General features: G+C 39.2%; 1 protein-coding gene across 12 annotated transcripts in view; it reads left to right on the plus strand.

Moving 5' to 3' along the window:
• LOC128879107 (CUGBP Elav-like family member 2) overlaps nt 1-21,179 on the plus strand; it is a 547,103-nt gene that overhangs the window by 55,788 nt on the left and 470,136 nt on the right. For 9 of the 12 annotated variants that reach the window (XM_054127956.1, XM_054127957.1, XM_054127958.1 and 6 more), the window contains exons 2-3: nt 13,442-14,180; nt 19,991-20,649. In XM_054127956.1, coding sequence (XP_053983931.1) covers nt 20,453-20,649 — 197 coding nt within the window. In that variant the 5' untranslated portion in view covers nt 13,442-14,180; nt 19,991-20,452. Of the gene's footprint in view, nt 1-13,441; nt 14,181-14,207; nt 14,486-17,298; nt 19,130-19,990; nt 20,650-21,179 lie in introns of those variants that run through there. The other 3 variants (XM_054127962.1, XM_054127959.1, XM_054127961.1) reach the window with 3 other exon arrangements.

Consider the following 21,179-nt stretch of genomic DNA (forward strand, 5'->3'; position numbering starts at 1 on the left):
TTGCTGTAATATTGCACCCCGCGGACAACGATAGATGCTTTCTATAAAAATGTTTAAAATCATTACTAACCAATAAATAATCATATTATCTATTATCTAATATGATACTCTATTTCTTATTAGAAGATCCTATGGCTAAAACCGAGAAGTACCTTCTTTGTATAATTTTGAAAAAGAAAATAAAATTCAATACAGGTCAATCAGTCCACACGAACGTTGTCGAATTTAGAAATATCAAGAAATATCTTCATTGATTTTACTATCTCCTACCTGGCTCTAATCAGTTAAACCAGGTGATACCATATCGCTGTCGATATTTCCAAATAGCGATATAAGTGAAAACCATCAGTAATAGATAGATACATCATCGAAACAATTAATTTTATTGATAAATTAATTTGTTCTTTCTCCCTTTGGTTACAAAGATATAGTTGCATGAATGATAGATATGCCTTGAACGCCGTAGTTTTAGGCCGATCGCACGCGGCATAACCGAATCAATTTCAAACCATTTTGAAATTACATAGTTGCATGTGACCGTGGATCTAGGTAAAATAAAAATAGTGGCGTAGGTAAAACAAAGAGCGCAAACGGTTTGCAACACTAATTTCAAATCGGTTGCGCCCGTGTGCGTTGGGCCTTAGTGTTAAAAGCAATTGAACGACAATGCCAGTATACATTTTAGTGCTCACGTTACTCAGAATTCCCTCATCAATCGACGCTGATTCGCATCTTTGAATTCTACTTGCTCCCGTTGCTACGGTTACACTGCTTTCATAAAAAATTCAATCATAAGACTTCGTCGGTGGATATTCTTCCACGAGACTCCTTCCTTCGGCGAAGTTATATTCCTCGACCACCCCACAGGATTGTCGAACACGATTGCGACAAGTTTGCGGTGCACGACAGACGTAACACGCACGAGTATCTACATCTGGTACCGCTGTAGAACATGCGGATGTCTAGCCGGCGGAATCGAAGGGAGCAGAACGATACACCGAGGAGGCTCGCAGATTCGAACATCGAAAGTATGTAGGGGCCTCGTGTTTCTGCCCCGTATGTATCGGGGAATATGTATTAGGTTGTCCCGAAAGTTTCCCTCGCGACTCGCACTCAGCTGTGCAGTTCGTCTGTGTTTACGTAAATAGGCAACAGAGATCGACAACTCAGAAATTGACGTTAGACAGAAATTGATGGGTGTGCATCAATGAGGAGGAAGCTCCACTTATTCAAATTTTTGGGAAATTAAAGAAAACGTTTTAAAGTTCAGATTTTCGAAATTTTCTTTCTTTTTCTTTTCCATATCATAGCATAGGTACTTAATTATGAAATTATGTCGTTCCGGATACCATCCTTCCAAACACATGTCTATTTTATTCTGAAAACATCTGGCAATACAAACAAAAAATGCAGAATACAAAAAATCGTAAAATCAGTGCAAAGTTTATTCTTATTCCTGCTCTGTTTCCGTCAAGTCGACGCCATCAGTTCTCCTAGCGACCAGAGCTGTCTCCTTATTGCACCATGGAAAAAGGAATTTTTTAATGGGAACGGAGAGTACCCTATTTTCTCAAACTTAACCTAAAGTATTACCATGCATTTTATGATTAATTCGTAAAATGGAGTTATGTTATGTATCGATGCGATAACCACGAAACTGTTCATCAGTGATACATAAATCGCTTCTGTGATGTTCCATACACAGTTGCGTTCACGTCCAAGCATTGGCACGGTGGTGACTGTATGTATACGAGACCCCAAGCGAATTCACAATGCAGAAACGTCGTTGCCCTTCCTTTTCTCGGTCGGCGCGATGCCGTCCTTGTGCACCGTGTGTTATTGGATTTGTTTGAAACTTTTCAAATTCGACCGGCGAATGTGTTTGACGTGGAACGTGCCGAGACAGCGGAGACCATTTTTGAGGAGCACCCAACGCGACCGCCGCGGAATACGTTTCGCAACGTCTACACGACTCCTCGATATAGATGATGTTCCAGCTGAAGGGAGCCACCTAAGTATTAGGTTGTTGCATATGAAATGTCCGATTTTTCGATCTCAATAAGCTATCTTTGTTTCGTTACACCATTGTAACATACTGGCTGATAGCATTTGCGACACATTAATAGACTGTTGATGTTTATGCAAATTCACATTTTCTCAGGTATAGAAAAAAAATTGAAAAAGTAAGAGTATGTTTTTTAAACGATATAATATGTATATTATTGTTGATAGTGTATATATTTTTGCAATTATGCACATTGTTAGAGGATTTTACATATTTTCATTTGCCATAAATGCTTATACATCTACATATTAATTTCAAGAGCGAAATCGGTTACCCACGAAACGCTCTTCGTTTGCTTATTAAACAATGTCCGCGCAGTATATTTAATGTTTGAAGAGAACAATGAATAACAGTGACATTCGATTAATGGCTAAGGCATTGCAAAAAATAAATAAGACATTTGAGGAAGTCACTATTAATAGGAACGAAATAAATGTCAAAATTAAAAACATTTTGATAGTAAAATTTGAAGAAAGTATCTATGAACACGTATAATCGATTGAAATAGAACATGAAAAATAAAGATCAATTAAGATGTAGGAATTTAGTAAATGTACACATTTTACTAAGAATTTTAGTGAAATGAAACCCGAGAGTAACTTAATCATCTCCAAGCTCACTAGTGAATGCATAGATAGGTTAAAATCATACCATGACTGTGATGTATACACTTATGACAGTTGTTCGGATTAGTACGCGATTTAGGTCAGGCAAATAACCACTGATGACACCACGCTCCGGAGTCTAATGACTGCGAGTTTTGGCATTGCACGAAAACGCTCCAAGCTGCTCGAACGATCGCCAAAATAATTCAGAAACTCGTCAGCAGTCGATAAATATACATATTTTAGACGGTAATACAAATGAAACACGAATTCCTTGAGTCGTACAAGTGTTCATCAAAACATCGTTTAAACTTTATATTTTTAACCAATTGAGTACTGAAATAACTGAAGCTTGATTCAGTGAAGTTTGATAAATTAATTGACACGACTGGCAAAAACTTCGGTCGTTTAAAGGAATATTCTGAACGTGCTATAAGGAATTTCAAACAAATTATTGTAACTGTGTTGAATTCCCAGACCGCGCCAGAAATGTAAAACCGATACAACCAAAAAATATACACCATTTGTAACTTAGTCATAGTCGTTTATTTTCAATTTTGCCAAATATTCTGTTATTAACGTTTTTATCAAAATATGTAACAAAAGTAAAATAAAAACCAATGTGATTTAAGAATTTATTTGTAGATACTCTTGTTACAAAAGAGAGCAATTCATTTACGTCAAAAAAGTTGTTACATTAGAGTTCCTTATAAAAAAAACACACACACAATATACGTAGGCATACGCCTTCGTTATTCCAGCACTTGAAGTTAAGGATAACAAAAAATAAACCTGGAACGTGTTATCTTCCCACTAACTGGTTCGTGACAAAACTCTTTGCAAAGTAGTTAAAAAGTGACATTCTACGAGCAAACGACCTCCCTCAAGCTTTAAAACAACATTCTTAGCTGTTTCTCCATCGTGAGTTAATTATTATACGTGGCTTGGGTGGCTCGGTTAAACAACTTGAATAGCTAGTTGGCTACGAAAGGTTTCTTCTTCGCGTGCAGCCATATTGACACACCTTGTGTCGACAGCACCAGGACGCTTCCAAAAGAGTCCTTTCACGGAAAAAAGAAGAGAAAACACCGCGGAGCTCCTTTTGTCGGAGAAAAGAAACGTACAAAAACGAGGGGGACATTGTTTTTGAAGGAATCACACTGTAATCACCCTGTCCGGAGGTCGAAGGTAATTTAAAAATATAAGGGAAACTCCTTTTAATGTTTCTTGAATACTTTATACACAGAAAAGAGAAAATAAGTAGAAAGTACTCTGAATACGTCTTCGTTACATCATTGAAAACGAAAGAAACAATCAAATCCCATTTGTTCTATTCGTATTGTAATGAAAGTAAAATACATAAATGAGAAATGAGAAATAAAAGCTTATCAATTTCTTTAATTTGTCAACTTGTTGAGTTGCTACGATTTTAAAAAATAGAATTAAATTCTGAAAGCCTCAATCATTCAAATATTATAAATGAAATCTTTTTACTTCCGTTAGTTATTTTCCTCCCTACTATTAACATGGCAACAATTTAATTCCAATCTGAGCATCCTTAGTACATTGGTCAATTTAAAAAATTAAAAATGGAAATTTTTTCAGGATTTAGTTACTTCCCTCTTTGCCATTTTCTATGACAACGTTCTTAATCCTCAACCTCTTCTAAGAAGCCGAGCTACTATGTTTTCAAGAAATAAAATAAAATTTGCTCAAAATGACAATTTGAGGGGCCCTTAATTCTTCGTTAACCGTGGTCGTTAGAAACGGGTAGCCGCGCTTTTTAATCCCGTTTCCTTTCTTCATCCTGCCGGATAATGGAAAAGTCGGATTGCGAAAAGGAAGCAACAGGGAACCAGGTTACGGGGCAGGATAAAAACGAAGCTACAATTGAGCAATCTCATGATTGGAGACCTTCCGTGGGAGACCCTGCATAAGGTCTCCTTGCCCATGTCAGGGTTGCTTGCTGTCCTGTGAGATAAATCCGTTCAATTCTCTAAGGAGCAACGCTCGCTGTTTATTCGCTCGGTTTTTCCTTGATTTTGTGTTCGAACAGGCAGTTCCTGCCATGTCTCGAGGTTGAAAGACGCCGTTCACCTGGCCCGTCGTCTTCCACAAACTTCTCCTCTATATCGATTAACGTCCGGCTCTATATTGTATCTGAGTTAAATCTAGCTCGAAGATGCAGTAGCCACGGTAATGCCTTAAAAGCCACTGTATCTCAATTTTACTACGCTTTATCGTGGAATTTCGTAATAACCGATAGCCGCTGGTAGGAATGTGCGGTCGAAACTTACCGCGGATTATCGGGGATAATTCTTACATTTCGGAGAACTCGATCTAAAGTTTAAACAGCGGTTTCCTGCCAGCTCAATAATACGCGGTTTTGCTTCCAATTTGGTAGTTTTAATCACTTATAGCTACGTATGCTCCGGGATTTTAATCTCGCCGTTCCGACTCGAACGGTTCGTGTTAATTTGCAATTTTCCACGTTTTCAGCTGCGAACTTCGAACCATTTTTAAATACTGTCTGAATCGGAGAGCGGTCTGTTTTAACGGCTCTGTTCTCAGTAAGTTGCGCGATAGTTCGAAAAGTCCGACGTTGAAATTAGTATCGAAATTAATACTGCAGATTCCAAAAAGAGGCCAAAGGAAAATCTTTCGTCTCCTATAGTTTTGCTAATAAGTTTCGCAATAATAACATTGATGGCGGTTCGCAGCATCATCAACCAGAAATATTAACCCTTTGCACTCGAGAGGTGACTCTCAGTCACCACTAGGTTTTCTTTAGGTTTAATTTCTTTAGAACTCGAAGTGCCAATAAAATGATTGTCGTTGAGGCAAAGGTGACCTGATTCTCAAATCTCAAATTAGAGATCTCATTTTCGAAGTTAATATTATCTTAGCATTCGTGGCAATAGAATGCTAAGAAAGCATCTCGAGTTGCTGGTCGATACCAGAAAAAAAGACCTCGAGTGAGAAAGGGTTAACCTAATCCCTTGCAAGTTGTTTGCAGAAAAAAGTTTGGCCCATAGAAGGTTAAAACAAATTTATTTCGTGACGTGAGTTTAATTCAAATCACGTTATTAACATTTACATATTACGCTTAATCATTTTATGTATCCTACTCGATATCCTTGAAACAAGATATTTCATCAAATTATTCAATAAATTACTGTATTTCTGAAATAAGTACATCAGGCATTTCGTAATGTTTCTCGTCTACACGCTAAAACTGTTCCGTTGTTTTCTAAAATAGTAACAATAGTATATCGTTGAAGTTAGCGACCTCATTATAAACAGAGTTTAAAGTGAGTTTCCTCGTGATCAGAGCTGCCGCGATATTGGCTCCTTTCCATGGTACCATCGCGGTACCATTGCTTGCGCTTTAGATAAATAAAAAGTCGCCAGTCATCGTTACCAAAGAGAGAATGGCCTTGTTATACGGGCCACGGTATACGTAATAACAAAGTGCAGTAAGATTTATTGCTCTCGTAAATGCTTCCGACTTCCCTTTGTTGGCATTCTACTAGACTTTTACCGTGAAAAGGCTTTGATGTCCCAGTTGCCTTTGTATATTCGGTATTTTCAATAAATCGCCAACCATCGGTGTGCATTATTGCAAGACGTTCCAACAATGATTAATTTCTTCTTAAAGTGCCTACGAAATATATATCTATTACGAATGATCTATTATTTGAAACAGTATACTCAAATGTTTAGTCTATGTATTGCGATCGAACACAGAAAAGTGTACACAAGTGTACGTATTTCAAATAATTTCTACAATGTGAATCGTAACTAAACTTCTGTTTTGTTATTGTAAAACGATATTGTAATATCTTCAGTAACTACTTCACCAAAGAAAATATTCAAAGAAGAATATCTTTAATGTTTCTGAATTTACACGTTTTACACGTTACGATTAATGTTTGGAGTATTAGATGCATGGAGATGAAATGTTAGATTTACAAAGAAGAAATGTATATATGTAATTTCAAGATCGCCGTTAAGAAGAGTACTTCATTGTTTCCTAATAACAATTTTTACAGGATATAAACAAACAACATTCTGCCTATATTGTACATATTACATGTATTATAATATCCATGTAAGAACCAGTAAGTTTTACATGTTACCATAGATCAGACAAATATGAAATACGCCATTTTAATTTCTCCTTATAAATATGTCACCAATTACGTGGCTCGAAGTTTACGCTACTTAATCTGACCGCGTTTCTTGTCTGCATACATTGCACCGTCATTCGTCCCAGTGCAAAGGGTTAATCACTGATTCCTAAGATACGAGGGTCCATTTTTTAACCGTTACTCGAATGTCGTTTGGAAGGACGAGTCTTTTCTGCCGATCCGCGATTACAATTAATAGCACTCTCGAGTGGCTTCGAGTGCAAAGTGTCAAGATATAAAAATTTATCCTGAAAATATCTCGAATCGATAGGACCAAGGGCGATAGGCGCGCACCATCGTTTCCAGGCCTGTAAAAAATTCATGTGATACCTCGAATAACATCAAGGACGTTCTTCATAGTCTTTCACGAATGCCAGTTAACGCGAGCGTATAATTTAGACCAGGATACACGCATTGAATAGGAATCGCCGAGTGTGGTCAATGGAAACACGTGTGGATATAATGCTGGCACGAAACAGGCCGGAAATAGCCATCCATCAATATCCCAGGCGGTCTGCTTTCCAGCGTTAATCAGTAATTAATTAATCCCCGGGCGATAATGGCGACGCGTTCGTCGCCGAACGTTTTTCAATGTAAGCATTCATCCGCCTATCCCCGTTCGCTCGAAAACTACGCTCACCGATCGCCGCAGAATTAGCAACGAGCACGCGGTTCCGCTCGTTTTCGAGGGCGCCGCGCGATATCGCGAAATGTATTCAAGCATTATACCCTCTGGTGACTGTTCCAATGATCGCTGGTATCATCGCGACGCATGGTAATACATTAATAGACCCCCTCCACCTCCCCCCGCGCCGTGAAACGTGCGTTCGCATGATCGCGTGCGACGCGTTTATTTGATTTTGTAATCACTTACGAATCGCGACGCTAATGAAATTTATCCCTAGAATTATACGATTGCGAGGTTGCTGTGATATTTATATTCCGTTTAATTGATTTTTCCACCGTTCCACTCCTTTAAGATGGAGGCGAATCGTGCTTATCGATAGGTAGCATGGGTCAGGTAGCATGAGTTTCTCGTATAACGTTGAAGAGTATCGAGATATCGAAGTTTAGAATCTTGTAGGTTCTAGGATCGTTCACATAGTGTTATCCACAGGGTTATATATATATAACATATATATATATATGCAATAGTGTTATCAACTATTAACTCTTTGAGGGGCGACTTAGAAGCGACAATCTTGTTTACCTTAGATTTCGTTGAATCTTGAACAGTTCGTAGCGGTGTTGATTCATGAATAGGTTCCTAAGCTTTTGAAGTAGTAGCAAGGTATTTTATTTCCACGACTCTACAAATACCAAATTTAATTGTCTAATTGTTAGCTCTCTCTAATGCAACTGTTGTCGAGTGCAAAGTTACCACACAGTGAGAAAATTCGCTCTTTATTCTAACTTTAGTCTCCAGCAGGACATTATCTCTTAGGTTCTTCTCATCCCGTTGGAGTTTAATACGACGTTACCAGTAAGGTTCGAATTGTAAGAAACAAAAAATTGATTTGCAATCTATTTAACAGTGTTGCGCCATTCAAAGCGACGATCACTCGATGGACATCACGGCAGAACCTTCTGCCTCGTGATATTCCTTACCGTTGAAATTGAATTAATCACCAAGGGCACGATCCAGACTGACAGATGCAGTCATCATCTATTATTTGCATTCTAAACCGCAAATGACACGTATCGATGCGGAATCTTCCGGTCGATGACGACCAGCGGAACTAAACGCGCGTCTGGTATAATTGTGCCCTGTTACCAAACCGAAAACAGTAATTCATCAACACATTCGAACGAATTGGCAGCAGCCCCGCAGCTAATCACTAATTAGCCAATTAGCCCACGCAATTTTGCTAATAACGGCCGCGAATATCGAGCCGATGAATGACACTGCGCACCTGCAGCTGCGTTAAAGGGGTATTCAGCGAGGAACGATGCTGCTAGTCGTGTGGCGTTTCGATTATAGCTCGCGTCGTAATTAGTATTGTATCGACAAACTTACCACCTTTCGCGGCTACGCTAATCAGACTGATCGCGTTGCACACCTCTCCGATGACACTCGAACGCCGCCGCCATTGTCGTTCGCCTGGACACGCGAGTCTCCATTTTTGGACGGACTGTCTATTCTATGGATATTTCGGTCGAGTGCATCGCATTTCAAAAGACGCTGCTAACGATTATGGATTACTTATCGACAGTCGTGTGGACATCACAAATAAAAGTTAAGTTGGAGCAGAATGAAATAAATTCTTATTCGAATTTATTGCAGAAAATGGAGTTTTTATAGTAGGGCGCCTTTGAGCGTATGAACAGTACAGCTGGTTTTAGGGGCGGAGACTAACAGATAATTTAAATTCAAATTTCTCCTATTTAGGAAAAATTATAGTAGATATGTAAAGTTGAAGCTACACAAAAATTCTTTATCGCGTTATTACAAGTCCGATCTGGTCTCCAAGCTAGTTTTAGGGATGCAAATTAACAAATAGGTAATTCAAATTCAAATCTCTCCTAATTAGGAAAAATTATAGTAGAAATGTCAAGTTGAAGCTACACAAAAATTCTTTATCGCGTTATTACAAGTCCGATCTGGTCTTCAAGCTAGTTTTAGGGGTGCAAATTAACAGATAGGTAATTCAAATTCAAATTTCTCCTAATTAGAAAAAATTGTAGTAGAAGTGTCAAGTTAAAGCTACACAAAAATTCTTATTGCGTTATTACAAGTTCTGGTCTCCAAGCTTATTCTAAGGGCGCAGATTAAAGGACAATTCAAATTCAAATTTTTCCTAATCAAGAACAATTCTAATATTATGTAAAAACAAGGCTACATAAAAATTCTACGTAGCCAATTACAAGTGCAATCGCTACTATGATTCTCTCTCTTTTCAGTATTTCTGTAACCATTTCCAATAAAATAAACTTCCTAATTTAGAAAAAAGGAATAGTCAGGAAGTAAACGATGCGTGCCAAAAATGCAAACGATCGCAGAAGCGTATCTTTCGAGAGGGAAATTCGACGTCGGAGAAGCTGCGTAAAGTTTGCGACATAATGTTGAGTTAGGCCGTGTAAATAGGAGGCACCAGCCGAGCTAGATGGATCCCTCGACTGAACAATACCTCTTTGTCGAGTTGTAAACGGCTGTTCCGTGCCGGCAAACAACTGCTGGTGCTTAGCTATGCAATAACGATACCACCCACCGTCTGCATTGTTGTATCTAGAGAAACTAAACCCAGTTTCTTCGTCTTTATTGAATTAGGATTTATATTTGACACTTACTTACATATGACGTGGATTCACTTCGTGGACAGGGTGGTCCAATAACATATGTGATTCGCTTAGGAGGGTGTAAATAACTTTCTGGTGCACAGAAAATTAACAAGGTTGACGTTAATATTATTAACCTATCTGTAATTATTCTTGATTAGGAACAATTTGAATTCGAATGAACTATTTGTTAATTTGCAGCCCAATATGGTGCACAGAAAATTAACAAGGTTGACGCTAACATTATTAATCTATCTGTAATTATTCTTGATTAGGAACAATTTGAATTTGAATGAACTATTTGTTAATTTGCAGCCCAATATGCACAGGGAATATCGTTAGCGTTAACCGATGTCAAAGACTATTTGAAGTATTTCGATTAAGCAATACTAACAAGGAGAAGAATCTTGAGTCAAATAACTAGTGGGAGTCGGATATGGATATTTTACTGAGATATCGTTGAACAAAATGGAAAATTTAATTCGTCTCGTTCCGTAATCCACCGCCATCTGCAGAAGATGGGAAAAAGCTGCAAAAACGGGCAGCTTTAGTTCCGTAGCCGAGGGTTCTGTTCCCTCAGGACAAGTCGAAGCTGCACCTGGTAAAAGAAACGTTGCAACAACTGCAATATTTCAATTGGAAAATCGCGTACAATCCACCGTATTTACCGGACGTGCCTTGTCAGATTTTCACTTTTTTCGAAGCTTACCGAATTACATGGACGAGAACGAATTGAGAACATCAGATGCAGTGAAAAATGTCACTGGGAAGTTTTTTACTGTAACGGTAAAGGATTTGATGCAAGAATCAGGGAAAAGATGGAAGAATTATGAGAACTTATTGTAGAAAGAGGGAAAAATACATTATTCAATAACCGTTAATAGAAGGTTTCCCAAAAGAGGCTTTGGAACTTTGTTTTTCAATGATGTACGAAATATATGGAATCTGATTCTTTTATTTTAGATAAAAATTTTCATAATTTCGTTTACAACGCGTATTTTGTTATTGTAAAACGACATTGTAATAACTACTTCACCAAAGAAAATATTCAAAGAAGAATATCTTTAATGTTTTTGTACATATTTTTACTTGCATTCTTCTTGCTCACTCTAGATAATTCGGATGAATTTCATTTGCATTATGTTTAAGAGACCTAGATAGTCTAGTTAATAAAATAAAAAGTTTCCTTGGAAATCAATTCTTACAAATGAATTCAAGTTCTATCTATTTATACGCGTGCATTCAATTGATTCGAGAGTCATTTTTAGAAAACTCCATTGGTTTTACGCTGAACCGAGATTAAAAATAAAGATATTGGAATTTCGTTGAAGAAGGCTATTTTAGTAGTACGTATTATCAAACTGAGCCTGTAAGAAAAGGAAATAGGACGCATTTATAAAAAGTGCGACTACGAAACAACGATGTTTCGATTTTGTGAACTATGTTTTGCAGTTTTAATCTAAAATTGCAGGTGAAATTTCGATCCGCTTATTTTTAACGTTTGAATCAATGTAGAACCAGCAGAATTATCCAAGAATGGGTCCTCAATTCGCAGCATGAATTGTCGCACACACAGATCAAAGGGGTTACTTTTTTTGCCTTGAGTACTCTGTATATGTACGAAAATGATATGCCGGGATTAAGATACACATAAACATTATGTAAAACGAGTACTTGCACTAATTTTCTTAAAATTAAGTCCTAAAAGAGACTTTATTTTGGAGCAATTCGATGTCAAAATCCCCGTAACACGTTCTTTACCAGACTAACGTTCGTGAAAATTTCCGAGGGGCTAAAACATCGTTTCGAGACAAGTGGAAACTATAGAATGAAACGTTTGTCATACTACTTAACTTTGCAACCTCGCCAATTTCACGAATTCTATCCACATTTATTTCATTTAACGTCTAGCGTTCTAAATGAATTCTTTCAATCTCTGTCACCCAGATATGGGTGTCACGTCTGTCAACGTGTCAATGAAGTAACTCCAAAATATCAAGGCTAGTCACCGCGACCATTTCAAAAATACAAAATTCAGTCTCGTTCGTAGAGTAAGTATGCTTTGCCTCGGTATGCACGTGTAACCCGATGTCTAATTCATGCCCGTCGTACATGCGTGTCCACGGATCCGTTTAACGTCTTCCTGCGCTGATTTAGCATCTATTGTGCGCGTTCTCGAGTATTTGCTTATGCAATAAACGTCAAATATCTTTCATACCGTTTCATCCGCGTCACGGCGTGAATCTAACAGCGTCTCGAGGACGTTGCTCGTTGTGCAAGTCAACTGTACAAAACGTTCCAACTGTTATCTAATCTCGGAGAGTTGCTCCGTGTCTTTGCCTCGTCGCTCGGTGTTGGTAGTGAAGAAATATTTACTCGCAAACCCGCCATACCTTCCATGCGCATCCGGTTTTAGGCCGAATTCGTCGTGCCTGGGTGCTCGAGTTCCTGCGATATCACATTCTTTCGAAAAGCTCACCTTGTTCGACTCTGGTCGAGCATCTAAAATATCGAGGGCGATTAATATTTGGAGTATTAGATGCATAGAGGTGAAACGTTATATTTATAAAGGAGATACATATACGGACAGTGTAATAAGTATTCGTACAGCAACCAATTTCAAATAAATGGTTCCTGTACGAATACTTATTACACTGACTGTATGTAACTTTAAGATCGCCGTTGAAGAGTACTTAATCGTTTCCTAATAACAATTTTTACAGAATATAAACGAGAAACATTCCCCCTATGTTGTACATGTCACATTTATTATAATATTCATGTGAGAATCAGTAACGACGAGACAACGACAGTTGTTACTCCAAAAATTCCTTTGACAAATTCATACCGTAGCCTACATTTACAAGCCTATATATGCCTCTATTAGAAGATAAAAAAGTAAAAAATAGCGTTCCATTACAAACAAACGAGGGACCTTAAAAAGTATTTGGTACTTTGGAATCAAAACAATTCCATTACCGTATTGCTCGCATCTTGCTTGGCGTTTTAATTTTGCAAAAATAAGGCCTTTTAAAAACGTTTGATCGATCGTTAACTTTGTTTATTATAAATTGTTCCTTCATAATCTGTATCATTTTAAATAACAGTGTTCGCATCATTATTACTCGTAATAACTTATAAATAACTAGAATTTCTGAAATTATTTTCGTACAACACGCGTAACGCTTTCGTTTACCCGATCCATCGATACGTTAAGATCTACGCCCTCCGCAACACGAACGACTGCAACCGCCCTCTGACCCCCTTGACTAACCAAGAAACTTAAGAATGATCCTTCCTTGCAGATGACACTCGGCATGCCGCCGTCGTAAGGTCGACGCAGCTAACCGGCCACGTAGAATCACGCACGTGCCTACGAGAACCGAGCATGACGACGAACAGACGCATGGAACGTTTCGATTGATCGTATGGGGTGGCGATACGTCACGAACATTCTGACAACGGAACATCCGAAACGGTCCGCTAGCTCTCCGTGATACGCGTTGAACGCGCGAACGTCGGCGAGATTGAGTGCCCGAGTGCCGTGGAAAAACCGCGACGAGGTGTAGACCGACGAAGGAGTTAGCAGCTGTTCGCGGGAAGAAGTACCGGAGGAGAGTGTAGAAAATCGAGTAAATGGTCCGGTAGATACGGTTAAGCGGGTCCACAGGCGTAGAGAGCCGCAGCAGTGAGTCGTTCCGGCGCGAAAACGCGCTCGTAGGATTGTGAGGGATGCGGCCCATGGGCGAAGGGTGGGGTCTTTGGGCACCGATAAGGCTTATCCGACGATACGATGGCCGTCGACTCGGCTCCTGCCGTCAGTCGTAGTGCTCAGGTGGCGTCGACGAGATCGTCGTTCGGTTTAACTTACGCTGATATCGCGAGTTCGCGTCTTTTCTACGTACGAGGATCACGATCCGAGCGTCCCGCTGGCCGAGTTCGAGTGGTCGGACGAGAATTAAAGGCTGCCACGGAAGTGCGAGAGGGTCTCGAGGAGGTGGCGGTGCCAGGAGCTTGAGCCAGGACCATCGGAGTGAGAAACAGGTTGGGAAACGTTCCGCGGGAGGATAACAAGGATAACGAACAATTGGTGTCGCGGGGACCGGTTTCGGTTCTCCCGGACGCTCTAATCGTCTCGTTCTCAAAGTGTCTCGAGATTTTAATTCGACGTTTTAACGCACGAAGTGGTCAGCGGTAAAGGGAAGTCGAGGAGGATAGAGAGCAGCTGGAAGGAGCCGGCGGAACGTCGCGGCGTCGGCGTCGCGGCGCGTTAGAGCCTGCGGCGCGAGGGCGCAAGGGAACGACGACGGGAAGAAAGCAAGCGACGCCAAGGACAAAAGCGTTAGAGGGTAATCTGAGAGAGCAGGTCTCTCTTTCCTGCGCGCTTTTCCCAGCCCGCGGGCGTCGCTGTTTCTCTTCCGTCCTCTTCCGTCGCTTTCTTTCCCCCTCTTGCTCCTGGGGGGGCCTCCAGCTCGCGTGCTAAATTATTCGTGACCCCTTTGACACTTGACAGCGGCGGCAGTTCCGGTAATTGTACCTCTATCTTCGCTCTCCCAGCCCCCGAGTTCAACTTTTCGCATCCCCGCTCGAACCGGCGCTGCGACCGAAATTTTCCTTCGCGAAACCTCCCGTTCGCGTTTCTTCGATTGCTCGTCGAAATCCAGGTATACGATGTTCCGCGCGATCCTACTTTCGATCTTTCGTTACGTAACTGTCCCAGTTTGCGTTTGGTGAGTACAAAGTTCGCGCGGCTTTCTTCGATCGAATTAAAGTCTCTAAGACGACGAAAGATGAACAAATAAATTGCGAGTGTACAATTCGATTTAAAAGTTCGGTAGCAAGTTCGAAACTTGGGGCATCCGAGGGTTGAGACATTTAAAAAACAATGCTCCGAAATGACAAGAAGAAAGTTACCGAAAGATACCACATGATAGAGAACTATAAAATATAATTTTTAGACAAAACATTACATTGAAACACATTATTAATGTAAATATTTCATTTAATAATAAAATTGATTCTTAAAATTAAGATATAAGATTACATTTTAACAAAATATACGTACATGTGTCATTTATGGGGATAAAGAAGAGTTTTTATGTGTATTATTTACATTATTATGAATTTGTTATTGATTATTATGTTTATTGTCTAAGGTTCTCAAAAGAATTAATATATTTTGTTTATTCTTTATAATCTTGCATATTGTGTATCACTGCTCGTTCTTCCAAAATCAATTCCGGCCAGTACGACACCCATGTCTAAATTTAATACGACCGCAAACGGTTAATTACGAAAACTTGTTTATATTTCGCATAAATTAATTTCACGTAAACTAGACGGTTAGAATCACGCGAAGACGTTTTTATCAACGACGTACACTTAAAGGATCCCGCTGTCGTCATTTTTATCCTTTTTCATTAAACTCTTTTGTAAACGTTATTGAAACACGAATAAATATGAATGCCCGCAAAGTGCTGGCTGTAAAATGTTTATAGTCTCCGTGTAAAGATAATAAACAAAAAAATAGCTCAAAAAATACGTTCTAGGTTAGGCTACACTCTCGGTACTTTTGCGGTCAAGAGAACGCTTGTTTTAAATTGCTTCAATTTCCGTGACATAACACAAAAAAGGAACATATTTTTCCGCGTATCCCCTCTCATTTTTCACGTCGGTGCGTCGCGTATGGTAAATTATGAAACACGGTATGCATAGTTCTACATTACAGTTCTGCCGAGAAAACAGTCTTCCTCATTCGTTCGTTAATTCGAGGCGTCGAAACAAAATGCAGCGATGTCAAATCTTGGAAACTGTAAAACTCAATTTTCGACTATAACAGCTCATATCTCAACCGAATCAAATTACTCGAGTTTACGAGATTTTTGAGTATACTATGTTTACTATAAAGAGGTATTTTTCGGATCAATACTGCCGTTAAAACATCTTAACGATAAAATGGTTCACGTTCCAAGTATCTTTTGACTTTAAAAATTCGAATGGAAGATGTAGGTTACGAATGAAATAGGAGATATAATAGTATTTTATTTTCGACGTGTAGCTGCTACACATTTCCCGTTGTTTTCTTGTTGCCGCAGCAGTATTTTCTGCAGGAGAAAATAAACGTACTCGAGATAATATCTCGGTTTGCTGCCAACACGCGTGTGCGATTGCATTTCGATCGATCTCTCGTGTTAGTTTCTCTAAACTCGTACTTTTCGAAAAAATACAGCCATAGTCTTTGATTTTCGTGTAAATTAGAAGTTTCTATATCCTCGCTCCAACTTTTTAGTCTATCGCGAAAGAATTTAATTACTTTAACATTAATTGCAATTTAATGTAATTATATTTCCACATTTATAACACAAACTAGGACGTTCAAGATTCGCAGGAGTACCTTGATACTGATAATACAGACACAGTTATAAAATAGCATGTACAGTGATGGATAGAACACTTTATAGAAAGACATTGTATTTAGTATATTCTACTCATTTTGTATAATGGAGTATAGTTCTGAGGTCTTAGCGTTCACTCGGGATTGAGGTTTCAGTACTTTGGTAGTCTGATACTGTGCTACACTAAGCTTATCGTATTATGTTAAGCCGCTAACTCACTAATACTCCAACACTACGTGGCGAAAAAGTTTCAACGCTTCAACGACTTGGTTGTTTGAAATTTCTGGTTATCCGTGCACCTCTAGTCGTGATCAATTTTATTAAAATGATCTCATAGTTGGTAATGTACTAAATAGCTCGATAACGATGTTAACATTTTTTGTATTATAAGATAATACTTCGAAAAAGTTACAACAAAATTTTCACCGTTTAAGGTTTATTGTGTAAAATACGAAAAAGGACGCGCGCCAAATGTCAGGCATAAAATGTTTATATTTTCTAACTGAAAAACATGACCAATAAAAAAACCGTATTAAATATTCTACCAAGAACCCTTCCTAAAAACTGTACCTCTAACACGAGAATTCTTTCGCAATCCTTTTCCATGGCCAAGAAACGCAAACGCGTCGTTCAAGCGCATCAAACTTTGCTTACACAGGCGAAATCGGATTCGTTTCTTTTTCACTTCTTTCTTGGCTCATTACGTCCGAGCGTTTCGTTCGAATTTCTTCGTGGCCGTTGTAAATAGCAGCAACAGCTTTACCAGAAACCGCGAGCTTTCGCGTTCGATGCCGCTGCAAGTGGCAATGAACACTCGAACCACGGGGACGATCCGCGAAAAAAACGTTTGAATTCTCGTGCTACGAAACGTCACAGTTCCTCTTCGTCGACCTATTTTCTGGCGCATTCACGTCTGGTAAATACCCGTGACTCGATCGCTTCGAGCTGCAGCGGGGACAAAGGGAGCTAGTCGGTGAAACTGACGGGAAGTAGTCGGACAGACTGAACCGTAAACCGAGGAAGCAGCTCGAGGAAGAGAACGAAAGATACGATGTACGGATACGATGGCCGAAGAAAGGGCGAACGTTGAAGAGTAACGTTCGAAGAGATCAGCCAGCGACTGGCCCGGTTGGCGTATACGGGATGAGTTTCTAATTAAACTTAAACTTTTAATTGACTCGTTGTAAAGCCGTTTCGCGCAAGAGGTGTTTCACGTACGCGTTTCCGTTGTCTACATTCCTCCGATTTCACTTATTTTAGAGTATTCGGTCTTCGTTCGCCCGTCTTTCTCTCTGCTCTCTGTCCCTTGGCTCGAAAACAGTCCGCGAGTACTTTCTGGAATTAATTCGCGACGATAAGCGCGAGAATGGCGGGGTTCGCGTTGTCAAACGAAATGAAAGCGAAAATGTGTTTGGGTCATTCGATGTGAAATCGGTTAACGTTGTCCTCGATATCGTTGAATCACCAATCTGTTGTTTTTGTAAATTGTTCAAATAATACAGGTAAAAATGTAGATAGCAATTAAACATGTAAACGGCAAGAACGATTCTTTATGATTAACATCGGAGAAATTGGAGTTTGCGTGTTTGACAGTTGTGAAGGTATGTATGAACGCTTTCGCGAAGGCCGGCCTACATCCAGAGTTTGTGTTATTTTAACGGTTCTAAAAACAGCAAAATTACGACTTAAACCTCCCATATCTTCACGTGAACTGAAACACTTTATAATTTCAATGAAGTCCTTAATAGTGGAGAGAAAAGTATGAATTAGAACAATCCATTATCGTCTATCGAACGTATTAGGTGAGTGAGTTTATTTAAAAATGATTCAACCGCGTTTCATATTCGTTGACGTTTTATATCTTGCAATAGGATAAATGTTATCTTAAGTTATCAGATTGTTGTTTATTTAAATTAACGAAACTTGGAAAATAAGAAGTCGACACGTTTAATCTAAGTGATGTATTCGGTCTCAGTTAATTTACTTTAATAGAATTCACCTTCGTAAAATTTAGAGAAAATATTTCAAATGTTATCTTCAATAACAGTAAGTAAAATACTTTTATTTTGATAACCCGAATAAAAAAAGAAAAAAATACAAAATATTTTAACTTCGTTTCTGAATCCTGTTTTTTCACGATTTAAAATAAGCTAAACTATTTACCATTTGAGATAGCACTTTACCCAGCACTGTAATCGAAGCACCGAGCGACGATATCGAATCGAATCAGCACAACTAGCAGCGAAAATGGCCGATAGAGTACCGAATATGCACGAGTAACCGATTGTTTACGCACGAAGTGATCGAGCGCGCACGATGGGCTGTCGATTTCGCACGACGCGAACACAGCACGCGCTCAACGTTCGCTTGAGTACGAATCACAATGTTTTGCAGAAAAAAACGTCGAAGAATCTGGTACCTAGAGACAGAACCAGCGGGCATTAATAACAACACGATCAGTCTCGATGCTGGCGCCCAAAGGAGTAGGTGATTCTCGAGCGTACAGCGTCGAATAAAATTTTTAGTCAATCGCTATCGGTGAAATTTGTATTCGTTGTATCTACGGTATAAAAGTGTTCCACAATATGATCTATAAAGGTGCGATTTGCAAGTTAAGTTTACGTTTTGCATGTTCCCGACTTGTTTTCGTGTGTAGAATTATTTCGTCGGGTATACCGTTATTTATTCTGTAAACATAATACGCAGTTCTGATATTTAACAAATCTATTCAGCGTGATCTGGAAAATCATTAATATTCACGATTAGCTGAGTATATATTTTACACACTTTTATATATATTTTATTACACGTTTTTATATATTCGTGAAATGTTTTCAACAAAAAATTTTACCCATTTCGGCTCTCGTTGGTACGATAATATGTATAGTAATAACCGATCGTGTAATGTTTATGATAATAACGAAATGTAAAATGTTTAAAACAATGAACAAAAGTTTGCCGTCAGGAGGAATCGAAATATTAACATTTTTACTATGTAATTAACTATTGTAGAAGTATGGTGTAACGAAACAATTTAAGTGTAAAAACACATCACTTGGTAATGAAAATCGAAAAAAAAAATAACTTGCTTTCTATCGGGCAAATATAAAAATAATTATATTCACTGTCCAAAGGTTACAGAATAGAGAGAAGAAAAGAAATTTTCGTACCTTTTCGTATGTACATCACAATATACTTTCGAATATAGCATGCACGACATTTCTTAGCCAGGATGACCTCGTAAACATGTCGGCAAAGTTTGTTGAAAACCTCGCAGGACAGCATGTGTACACATATTTTTATTTTCTTCGTACCTAATCTAACCCATAAAGACATCAGATTCGTATAAATAACTTCCATGCAGTCGACCATTTGCGTCGCCTGATGTAATTGTTCGTTCAACTTTCCGCGCCAGATTCTCGAACAATATCACACCGTTCCTCTGCTCTTCTTTTTCAGCGATTCAAGAGACTACGCCGCCAATAACTGGGATCCCACAGCTTTGAGAACGTTCATCGACGTTTCGAAATATCCTCCGGAATCGATTCTCGCAGTGAACGCTAGCTGAAGACAAACAAGTGTCCGTATTTGTGCGTATCGCGTGTACCCTCGTGAACGGTGTTTGCTTTCTGTGTCAAATATCGTAAAGTTCGGACCGTATTCGGTGATTCGTAAATTTACGCGCGGAATAGTGTAAAAGATAAAACCGTTTCTGAAAAAAAAAAAAAGAAAGAAAAAAGAGAAATTAAAAGTGCATTCGGTTGTTCAAATCGCCGGGGTGTACACGCCAGTTCGCACGCGTACGTCAGAGTTTGAGGGTTGACGCCTTCAAACCGGAAACGAGGATTAATCCTGTCTTCCTCAAGAATAAACGAGGACGAGGTAAGGCGGCACCGCGAACCGGTTGCCAGGAGGATCCCTATGAAAATGCTTCAATCGTTGAACGCTCTGGCGGGTAAGATCTCGCCAGGCTCGCCGACTGACAGCAACGCAAACAAGGTGCACATGCACAACAACAACAACAACGTCGTGCACCATCATCATCCTTATTCGAAGCAGCAGGCCCAGCAACCGTCGCCGTCGTCGCAGTCGAGCAACGGTGACCAGAAGGAAAACACGTAAGTCCGATACGCTTTTCTACCCCTCCGCTAAACGTTGGGCGTGCATGTTGTTTTTAAACGGATACCACGATATTGTGGTACGCGGAGAGTGCAACGGAGCGAGGGAATCTTTAAATAAGGGCAGGGGAAAGAGTGCCGCGTAGTAAAGAAGATAGACATAAGAAGAAGCGACTCTTAGCCATTTTCTTGCGAAACAAACGCGCGAAACTCGAATATTACTAGTAAGGTACTATTATTATTAAAGTGATCAGTCGTAATAGTCAGATTAATCGTCGATCTTAAGCTATATTTATAATCAACGATCATAAACCAGTAACACGTAACTGTTCAGAACTAATCGTGCCCTGTTAACTGTTTGACCGCGGGACGACTTTTGCTGGAAATACCAAGGAACGCGTCACTCGAACAGTTCAATTTTATATATCGCCTTATACAGAATGATAAGACGAAACTTTTTTATTTTTGCAGTTCGAAAATAATTTCGTAAATTGAAACAGATTGCAGAAGTAAATATTTCTTTTTTTACA

This window comes from Hylaeus volcanicus, chromosome 6 (assembly GCF_026283585.1).
Source record: "Hylaeus volcanicus isolate JK05 chromosome 6, UHH_iyHylVolc1.0_haploid, whole genome shotgun sequence".
Taxonomy (NCBI): domain Eukaryota; kingdom Metazoa; phylum Arthropoda; class Insecta; order Hymenoptera; family Colletidae; genus Hylaeus; species Hylaeus volcanicus.